At 36.8% G+C, this 11,220-nt stretch overlaps 1 protein-coding gene across 1 annotated transcript in view; it reads left to right on the top strand.

Moving 5' to 3' along the window:
* Nucleotides 1–10,568, top strand: part of GRM3 (glutamate metabotropic receptor 3) — a 132,513-nt gene extending 121,945 nt beyond the window's left edge. Inside the window, exon 5 of the mRNA XM_044678614.1 lies at nucleotides 10,495–10,568. Within this exon, the coding sequence (XP_044534549.1) occupies nucleotides 10,495–10,568 (74 nt within the window). The remainder of the gene's footprint in view (nucleotides 1–10,494) is intronic.
* The last annotated feature ends 652 nt before the right edge of the window (nucleotides 10,569–11,220 follow it).

Here is an 11,220-nt window from a genome sequence, read left to right on the forward strand (position 1 = left end):
AAGAACAACAACAACAACAACAACAACAAGAACAACAACAACAACAACAACAACAACAACAACAACAACAACTAACAAGCAGGATAGTTTCAGAAAGATATGGAAAGATTTGCATGAAGTGATGCAAAGTGAAGTGAGAAAAACTAGAAGAACATTGTACTCAGTGATAGCAATATTAAAAAAAAAACCTTACATTTCACCTTAGAATCACTACTGTTTATTGGTTCTAAGGCAGAAGAGCAGTAAAGGCTGGGCAATGGGGGTTAAGTGACTTACTCAGGACCACACAGCTTGGAAATGTCTGAGGTCAGATTTGAACCTAGGACCTTCTATCTCTCTGCCTGGCTCTCAACTCACTGAGCTACCCAACTGTCCCCAGTAACATTTCTTGATGAACAACTGTGAATAGCCTAGTTATTCTCAGCAATGCAGTAATTAGTTAATTCCAGACTCATGATTAAAAATTCCATCTTCTCTCTGAGAAAGAACTGATAGAGTCTGAATAGAGACTGAAACACACTATATTTCATTTTCTTTATTTTTTATTTGTGATATCTTCCACAAAAATATTAACATGGAAAAATGCCTTGCATGATTATACCTGTAAAATCTACATCAGATTGTGTGTCATCTCAGGGACTGGGGAGAGCAGAGAGAGTCAGAAGGAAGAAGAGAATTTTAAACTCAAAATGCAAAAAAAAAAAGAATGTTAAAATGGTTTTTATATGTAATAGGGGGAAAATAAAATATTTTTAAAGAGTTGAGTGGTCCTTAAAGTTTGAGAGAGAGCCAATATCTATGTTAGTCTCTTGGTATGAGGGCAAGATTTGGGGTAGAGAGAAAAATTGTGAGCCATACGCCAAATTCATTGAGGAAGGAAGAATGACAAGGAAGGTTTGTAGACTACAGCTACCAGAATTTTCATTTTATGGTAGACACAAATAGCATGAAGCTGAAAGAGAAGTTGCTGAGTGATAGAGGTAGGAAAAAAACCTGAGAGTGGCAATGGGGAGAGCAAGGAGTATTTCAACTCCTCTACCTTGACCAGTGAACTAAGGAAAATGAGTAAAAGTACTTCTAGTACTGGAAAAGGGGTGTAAGGAGGCTATGTCATTTGGGAGGTTGGTAAAAGCTAGTAGATGAAAGAAGAAATTGATTATAGATGAAGAAAATTTTCTTTTTTCTGATTCTGGAGCCAATCTTCTATCTACTCACCAGTCTGTACTTGATTTCATAATATACTCACCATTTTCATAGTTCTTTGCGGTTTGCAAAATGCCTTAAATATATTACCTCATTTGATCCACACAACCACCCTATGAGACAGATGCTGCTGCTGCTGCTGCTGCTGCTGCTGCTGCTGCTGCTGCTGCTGCTGCTACTANTGCTGCTGCTGCTGCTGCTGCTGCTGCTGCTGCTGCTGCTGCTGCTGCTGCTGCTGCTGCTGCTACTATCACTACTATGCCTCCCTCCTCTCTCAAAGGAAACTTAAGTCTAGGAGAGGGTAAATGATTTGCCCAGGGTATGATGGTATTTGAATGCAATTCTTTCTCTACAATCTGTTCTCTATCCACTATGCCATTGTGTCTCTCTTAGTAAGTTTTCTTTATGAATGGCAAAATGGCAAAATATAGGCAGAAAGATAAAAATTATTACCTGGTAGGCAATCTTCTGGTGATGAACTTTTCTGAATTTAATTAGATTGGTCACTGAATCAAAGACATTAGCCCCTTCCTTGGACTCCTGGAAAAAGCCTATCCAGCTTGGTAGGAAGTATCTTAGCCTCTCCCCCTGGGAACACAGTATTACCTTTATGCTACAATGAGACATTTCAGTAAGACTTTAATGGTGCAGTAAGCTCCTACCATTGATGAAACAATAATTTCCTCTACTGCACACAGCAGAATTAGAACAGTAGTAACATTTTTTCTGATAATAAAGGAAAAGAAATTGCAAAACCATATAGCAGAGCGATGCTAAAATGGAAGATTTAATCACATAACAGTTAAAGCTCCCCTGACTCCATTATGAAATGCTTGAAGAATAAAAGCTGCAACAACAGCCTCATGGGGCTGGTAGTTATTGTTATTTCTATTGCTCTACTAATAATACCTTGACTTTGGAGAGTTTCTTCTAAAGCATCTAGTCATTTTAGAGAGGGTGTTCCTTATAATGGATAGTAAGATACACAGAGACTTACTAATTATTGCACTGAAAATTTGCTATAGTGATGCCTGTGGGATCCTCATTATAGATGTCAGAATTTTGCCAACTTTCTGTGTGTTTAGAATTGAGGGAGCCAGGGGTCCTGACTATGACTTTGCTATCCAAATTGTTCTTAGCTCCCCATCCAAATCTATCTTATCAAATAAGATTAGAATAATGGTCACCAAGAAGCCAAAGACTAGTCCATACACGACAGAGTTCATGATATTGTAGGTCACATCAAGTAGATTTCTAGTATATCTTTACTTTAGATTTGGATAATTCAGCAGAGCAAGATTAATGTATCAATCTAAAAACTGATAGTGAGTTTTTGTGATTCTAATTTCTTTTTTCACAGAGCATTCTTTAGATTACAAAAAGTTGCTATTCAATTCAGTTCAATACCATCATAAAATATTTATCTAGCTACCTAAGAGTACAAGGTATAGTACTTAGAATTGATGTGATACAAAGTTTAATAAAACATGAATCTTTCTCTTCAATGAGCTTACAGTGTGGTAGGAGAAATGTGACCTTCACAAATATATGCACATGATTTAAAGTAATGGATAAAATATTTTAAGAGAATTATAAAATGTTATGAAATTCCTAGCAGAGAATTTCATGGAACGGTTGTTGGCTTTTGGCCTTAGTCTTAAACAGGTAGGATTTTAACTGGTAAAGATGTTGGGGGTGGGAATTTCAGGCAGCTAAGATAGCTATCTGATAGTCTAATTTAGCTAGTACTAAGAGTAAGCAAAGATAAGAGTGAAGTATACAGATGGTGAAATAGTCTCTGTGTATCTGGATGAGATATGAAACTGAACTATGATCTAATATTTAGGATGAGGCAATGGGCAGAGTGAGCTAAGTAGATTATCTTGTATACCCTAAGTAGAGAGTACCCCTAGGTTAGGAGCTCCATAGGTGAATTGCTTGACTTACCCAAAGACTGGAGAATGAATTCAGGAAGACATAAGTATGGAAATCCCGGTCTCAAGTTTGTTGTAAAGGATGATGGTCCTGACTGGGAAAAGCAGGTCAATGATGACAGACAGAAAGCTGGTTGGATGGGTGGTTGGACAGCAGAATGAGATGTAAAGCTGAGGCATCCAAGAAAAAAAGCTAGCAATAAAATCCATGACCTCACAAGATTATGTCCACAAATACTCAATGTATAGGTAAGAAGAATAGAGAATTAGAAATCCTAACACAAAGGAATAAATTTGACTACATGGATATCATTGAGTTCAGTGATAGAAGACCCATGACTGAACTATAACTATAGAAAAGTATCATTAATTCCTTAGGAACAGGAAAAAATGGGATTTCAGTGGGGAGGGGAGGACAGAATAGTAATGTTATGTTAAAAAACATTCTTAAGTGAAGAAATCCAGAATGAGAGGTGGGAAATATAGTAGAGAGTATTAATGAGAAGAACAATAGAAGCACAGACTAACAGTTGTCATCTCAGTATACACTAGAGCCCTTGTTCAGGATGAGAAAACAAATGAGTTTCAAAAATAAATCACTGAGGGCAGCCTTGAGAGTCAGACCTACAAACAGAAGGTCTTGGGCTCAAATCTGGTCTCAGACACTTCTTAGCTGCATGACCCTGGGCAACTTACTTAACCCCATTTGCCTAGCCCTTACTTCTTTGCCTTGAAACCAATATATAGTATTGATTCTAAGACAGAAAGTAAGGGTTAATTTTTTAAAAGGAAGAAATTACAGGTCTAGAAATGAAGTGTGATATAGTATTAATGGGAAATTTCATATATCTAGTCATTACTGGAGCTATCTCTGCCAAAAGCAGAGCAATTAATAATTTCTTGGTTTACTTTAATAATTTAATCTTCATTCCTTCTTTTCATTGGGTAAGAAGGGACCTTCTCTTCTTGACCTGATACCCACTAGTAAGGATGAACAGAAATGATGGGAACTTTGGGAAGAAGAAACCACTTCATCTTAGAATTTGTGCAAAGAAAAGGAAAGCTGAGCATGATGTTACATGTGGGAGGGAGATTTCAAAGGGTGTAGAGAAAGTATAGGTAGGATCCTATGGGTGGAAATTCTATAGGAAAAGTCAACTTGGGGAAAAATGGAGAAAGGCTCTTAAGAATGAAATTCTATAGACCCAAACAAATTCTAATGACAAAGGAAAGAGGAAATTGGATAGACTAGTAGATATTGGTCCTTACCTGTCAATGTATTTGAGGGTTTGTTTGTTTGGTTTGGTTTGGTTTTGTCCTTTAACTGCTTAGTTAGTTGTCAACAAGGGCAGATGATAAAGTATGAGTAAGAAGTATGGCACATCCTGTAAATTTCAGGATGGTTACTTTGTACAGGAATGGACAGAAGAAAAATGGCTAACACACATTTGAAATATGAAATAAGTCAGAAACAAGTAGCTGTCAATAAATTCAAGTTACTAAGCCCCAGATGAACTATTTCTCAGAATACTCAAAAAGGACCACATCTTTGAAAGAGAATGTAGAATGTCTCAGGTACACAAATACTGGTAAAGGGCAAAAGTCTCATTTTGGTTTTTAAAAATAAAAGGAAGCAAATTGAGTCCAAAAAATTAAGACCAAAGAGCTTGAGATAGATTCCTGGCAAAATTTCAGAGCAGATGATTAAAATTAAGTCTACTAGGTAATGAAAAAAATAATCACAAAGACCAAAATGATTTTATCAAAAAGTGTTTTTTGCCAAACTAGGTTAATTTTCTTTTCTAAAAAAAGTATTAGAGTGGTATATCTAGAAATGCTATAAATAACACTTAGCTAGATTTTAACAAAATATTTTCTTGTATTACTCTAATGGACAAGATAGAAAGATGTATCAGAAAATAATACAGTTGCATAGATAGGAAAGTAATTGAATGATTGCCATTTAAAGAGTTATAAATCAGTAGTTAATGTTAGCTTGGAAAGTGATTCATAGTAGAGTGCCCTGTGGATCTCTCCTGTGTCCTATGGTATTTAAATTTTTTTATCTATGATTGGATAAAGTCACAGATGCCATGCTTCTCTAATTTGAAAATCTCACAAAGCTAAAAGAGATAGTCCATGTGTTGCTTAACAGTCAAGATGCAAAAGGATTTTGATATATTAGAATATTAGTTTCAGATATCAATAATCATATGAAAAATTTTCTAAATGACTCTTGATTAGAGAAATGCAAATTAAAACAATTCTGAGGTACCACCTCATACCTATCATATTGGCCAGTATGAAAGTAAGGAAAGTGATAAATGTTGAAGGAGATATGGCAAAATTGGAACACTAATGCATTGTTGGTAGAGAATGTGAACAGACCCAACCATTCTTGAGGTCAATTTTGAACTATGCCCAAAGGGCTATAAAATTGTACATACCCTTTGATCCTGTAATTCAACTACTAGTTTTGTATACCAAAAAGATCATGAAAAGGGGAAAGGACCTACTTGTACAAAAATATTTATAACAGTTCTTGTGGTGGCAAAGAATCAGAAATTGAGGAGATATCCATCATTTGGGGAATAGCTAAACAAATTGTGGTATATGTTGGTGATAGAATTCTATTATGTTGTATTAAATGATGAACAGGATGGTTTCAAAAAAATCTGAAAAGATCTACATAAACTGATGCAGAGTGAAATAAGCCAAATCAGGGGAACATATTCGCAGTAACAGCAATGTTGTACAATGATTTGTGAAATGTGAAAGATTTAGCTACTCTCAGCAATACAATGATCCAGGGCAATTCTGAAGGACTTATAACAAACAATGCTATTCACCTCTAGAGAAAGAACTTTGGAGTTAGATGTAGATCAAAGCATACTATTTTTCACATTAGTTTATTTATGGTTTTATTTGAGGAGTTTGGTTTTATATGAGTACTCACAACAATAACCAATAGGAAAGTATGTTTAACATGATAATGCATGTATATATAACCCAGATTAACTTGCTTACCACCTCCAAGAAAGGATAGAGAAATGGGAGGGGTACAATTTGGATCTTAATATTTTGGAAAACAGGTTGAAAATTGTTATTACATGTAATTATGAAAATTAAATATCTTGAATAAAAAATCAGGTGAAACTTCAGAGGAATGAATATGAAGTCTTATAATTAAGTTAAAAAAAGTCAACATCCTGCCATAAGATGGTAAAGGCATACTTAGATATTAGTTCTACTTACAAGTAAGGAATGTTTCATTCTTTGTACAGGGATCCTCACCACCTAGCACAAAACCTAGAATATAGTGGGTTCTTAATAAATGTGTATGGGTTGATTGAATGAAAAAAATCTAGAGGGTTTTAGTGAAACAATCTCAAAATGAATCAACAGAGTAATATGGTAACCAAGAAAAGTTAATTCAATCTTAGACTGCATTAACAGAAACACAGTGTTCAGAAAAGAGAGAGGTGAACAATAGTGTTCTACTCTTACCTGGTCAAACAATGTCTGTAATAGTGGGTGTAATTTGGTACTGATTAATGCAAAGAATAAGTCCTCTGAAGCGGCCAAATATATTCATATTCTTACTATTCAAAGTTATAATTATGTACAATATGATCATTGATTCTAGCCCAATGAAAATATGTAGTGTGAATCCAAACAATGTGACCACTTCAAGGAATTCATTAGTTGCCCTAATTGGGACCTAGCTGTGTAACTGGGTATCAGATTTTAGGAAGGATGTTCAGGGCATGGAGAGCATTCAAAAGTGATGACTAGGATGGTGAATGTCTTCAAGATCATTGTAGATAAACAGAAGGAGCTAGATAAAGTGAACCTAAAGAAGAGTTAGCAGTTAGAAATAATACCTGTCTTCAACTATTTTAGAAATGTCTTGGGGATTATAGATTTGATTTTGAAGACAGGCAGAATTTTACTTAGTCTAAAGGGAAAATTCCGGACTACCAAAGCTATCCAAAAATAGAATGTGTGCCTTAGGAGAGAGTGGGTTTCCCATCCTTAGAGACCTCCCAGAAAAGGCTGGGAATATCCTGTTGTATATGTTGTATAGCAGTGATATCATCCTCAAATGGGGACCACTAATCCATACATCAGGATCCCTGTAGGCTGTCTATTGACTTAGTTTTTAAATACTATATTATCTATGTTTATAGTATTTTTATTAATTTGGTTAAATATTTCCCAATTCTACTTTAATCAGGTTCTAGACACCATGGAGAGCATTGTGGCCACGTGCAACATGTTTATATGATGCCTGTGTCATAGAGAATAGTCTCATTCAGGTGTGCTTTGGATAATATATGTCTGATGTGCTTTCAAATTAACCTAATCTAAATATCTAAACAATCTAGATAATCTAAAACCTTAGATTTTTAAAAAAATCTTAAAATCCAAACCTTAATCTTCTCTAACATTAACAGCTAGTTAGTGACTGAGCTACTGGACTACAACTCCAGACCATATTTCATCCATTATATTGTTTTGTACACAGTAAGCACTTCAGTTATTCAATAAACCTTTTACAATGAATAAATAAATGCTTCAGTACCTAAAATTCAACCATTAATTAATTACCCCTATGGATTAAAATGAGTGTTGTTTTAAAATGCAAATATGTTACCTTGATTAAGTTTATATATTAAATCATTATCAGCTTGATGGTTTATCACAGGGATGGCAAAGCTCTGACACCGGTGCAAAGATGGCATGCAGAATGCTCTCTGTGGGCACTCAGATGCCCTCCCTCCTCAACCCCAGAGTTTGTTACTAGAAAGGCAAAGGGATTCAGGCAGAGATGCTCCCCTCCCCCCAACATGTCTGATGACATTTTCTCACATACCCTGCCCCTCTGCCCAGCAGCCCAATGGGAAGACAAAGAGGGTAAGGTCAGAGGCTCACAGGTGGCAGAGCTGGAGGGGAGCAAAGTGTTTGGTCCACTCCCCTCATCCTCTTTACACTTGATGAACACATTTCTCACTTCACCCATCCGCTTATCCAGCAGCCAATGGGAGCATTTTCTTCCTCCCCTGTATGGGGTAAGTGGAGGGGGTACCTAGCATGTGGGGGGAGGGACACAGTTTAAAGTAGGGGGGAACAGGCATGGAACTCTGTCTGAGGAGGTGAAGAGGGTAGTTCCTAGCATTCCAGCTCTAAAAGGTTCACCATCACTGGTTTATCAAGTTAGTTTGTTAAATTCAGAGCTCTAAAGAAATAATAAGACCAGAACAGGTAAATTTAAGTTGGGGGAGGTTCAGAATGCAGATCACTCTTGGGCCTAACTCAACAGCATTTTCGAGGTATTGTATTAAAGAGAGATATTTTTCAATCTTGTCCAATTCTTAATGATCCCATTTCGGGTTTTCTTGGCCAAGATGCTAGAGTGATTTACCACTTCCTTCTCCAAATCATTTTACAGATGAGGAAATTGAGGTAAACATGGTTAAGCATCTTGGCCAGGGACACACAGCAACACAGCTAGTGTCTGAGGCCAGATTAATGTGGGGTAACAGTAAAGAAAATACAGACAATTTAGGATCATTAGGCCTGGGTTAAAGCTCCAAGTCTTCCATTTGCCAGCTGTGTGACCTTTACCAAATGATAACTCCTTTGAGCTGTAGAAGAGAGACAGTAGGGCCAGTCTTCCAACTACCAAGATTGTTCCAGAGATCAGGTAATCTATATAAAGCAGCTTTGTAAAGCATAAAATATTATGCAAAATTAAGATGCATGTAATATTATTAATATGATGCTAAGAATATTATATATCCGATCATGCCAAGAAACATTCACCAATGTCACAATGGAGTCTAGGAGCTCTGAGTTCAAGGCTATGAATTTCCATATCCTGACTGAGCAACCCAAAAATGTCCTTTAACTGCTTGGTGCTCTAAGCCATTCTCTAAGCCCAGAAGTTGAAGAACAGAGACCAAGCTGCTTTGGTAGAAGGAACTTCCTCATCCATGAGTTTTGATACACCGATGAAATTATACATCCAGTCCCTATTCCCCTAATATTATTTTTTTCTTATTAAACCCTTACCTTCTGACTTAGAATAAATACTGTGTATTGGTTCCAAGGAAGAAGAACAGTAAGGGCTAGGCAAGGGGAATTAAATGATTTGCCCAGGGACCCGCAGCTGGGAAGTATCTGAGGTCAAATTTGAACTCAGGATCTCCCATCTCTAGGCCTGGGTCAGAATCCACTGTGCTACCTTCTTCTCTCTCCCCCAGAATGATAATATGACCTAGATATAAGAGTTTTGTCAAAGGCATATTCTAACACAGGTCACATAGGCTTCTGCAAATTCCACACATTTGCTGCAATATGAAATCATTCCAGAGCCAAGAGGAATAGGGAAAGGGACTGGAGCTAGAATGCCATTGATGTACAGGACTTCCAAATGAAGAAACTCCCTCTACCAATGCAGGTTGGCCCCTGCTTTCTTGCTTATAGTCAGACAGAGTTGCCTAGGCTACTGACAAGTTCAATGACCTGACTAGAGTCACAAAATCAGTTTGTGTCAAAGGCAGAATTTGAATCCTAGTGCTACAGTGGATAGAGAACTGAGTTAAGAAAACCTGGTCCCAGAAACATATTAGCTAATGTGACTCTAAACAAGTCACTTAACCTCTATTTGCCTCAGTTTCTTCATCTGCAAAATGGGTATAATAATAGCACCTGTCCTCTAAGGTTTGTGAGAATCAAATGAGGTAACAATTGTAAACTGCTTGGCTCTCTAGGAATTATTCCAGGCTACTTCTCAATTGTTCTTTCCTGATTTTAAATTCTTTAAATCCTTATTTTCTGTCTGACCAGAGCAGGTGAAATGATAGTTATGGACTTGTAGAACCTTAAAGAATCCTTGAAAATTGTTTGGACAAACCCTCTATTTTACATATGGGAAAACTGAAACTTGGAAAGAGTAAATAAGTTGATCAAAGCCAAGGACTAGCTAGGTGGTACAGTGGTTAGAGTACTAGCCTTAGAATCAAGAAGACTTATCCTCCTGAGTTCAAATATGGCTTCTGCCAATTACTTGCAGTGTGACCCTGGACAAGTTGATTAATTCTGCCTCAGTTTCCTCATCTGTCAAGGGAGTTGGAGAAGGAAATGGCAAACCACTCCAGTATCTCTGCCAAGAAAACTCCAAAATGGCATCACAGAGTCATAAATGACTGAACAACAATAATTTAGCCTCAAAGCCAGGATAAGAACCCAGGCCTTCTGACTCCTAGTCCAGTGTTCTGTCCAAACCTCCTTAACCATAACTTTCTGGTTTACCTTCTAACCCTGCCTTTTCCTTCACATTTGTATCTTTCAGCATCGGCCAGCACTTACGTCCCCACGGTGTGCAACGGGAGGGAAGTCCTCGACTCCACCACCTCATCTCTGTGATCATCGTGACTTTACAGTTCAGTTCTCTTGTGTTTAGACTGTTAGACAAACATGCACATGTTGTGCAATTCCGAATCAAACAAAACAAAGCAAAATGGAAAAAAAAAACAACCCTAGTACCTTTTTTTAGAAACAGTACAATAAATTATTTTTGAGGACTGTACAGTACCTAGTGATGTGTTAGAACTTTTTAGGCCAATTTTAGTACCCTTATAATTAACAGTTCCATTGGACATGGAAATAACCGTTGTTTACACAGGCAAGCTATGGTGATTAGGCCAGAAAGGAGAGGGTCTACTGTAGACATGATGGCAATATTAGGTAACCTTTTTTCCTATGAAGTTTTTTGTAGGTCCTTGTTGTAACTAATTTAGAATGCGTTTCTATGTTGTATATTAAAGTTACATGATGTGTAACAGATTGTTTTTCTCAGCACAAAAAAGGAGACATAAGTATTAATGTAAAAATATTGACAATAAAACCTTCAGGGTTTTCCAGCATGGTGGATGTTTGTATTTTTGTTATTTCCTTCTTGGAGCTTGAACCCAGAGCTCAAATCATTTTCTCCCTAGAGTTTGAGAAAATTGACAGATGTTCACTTTCCACTACATTCTAAATCAGAGATTCTTACACAAAGGAAAACAATTATATT

Source organism: Gracilinanus agilis, chromosome 5 (genome assembly GCF_016433145.1).
Source record: "Gracilinanus agilis isolate LMUSP501 chromosome 5, AgileGrace, whole genome shotgun sequence".
Classification (NCBI taxonomy): Eukaryota; Metazoa; Chordata; class Mammalia; order Didelphimorphia; family Didelphidae; genus Gracilinanus; species Gracilinanus agilis.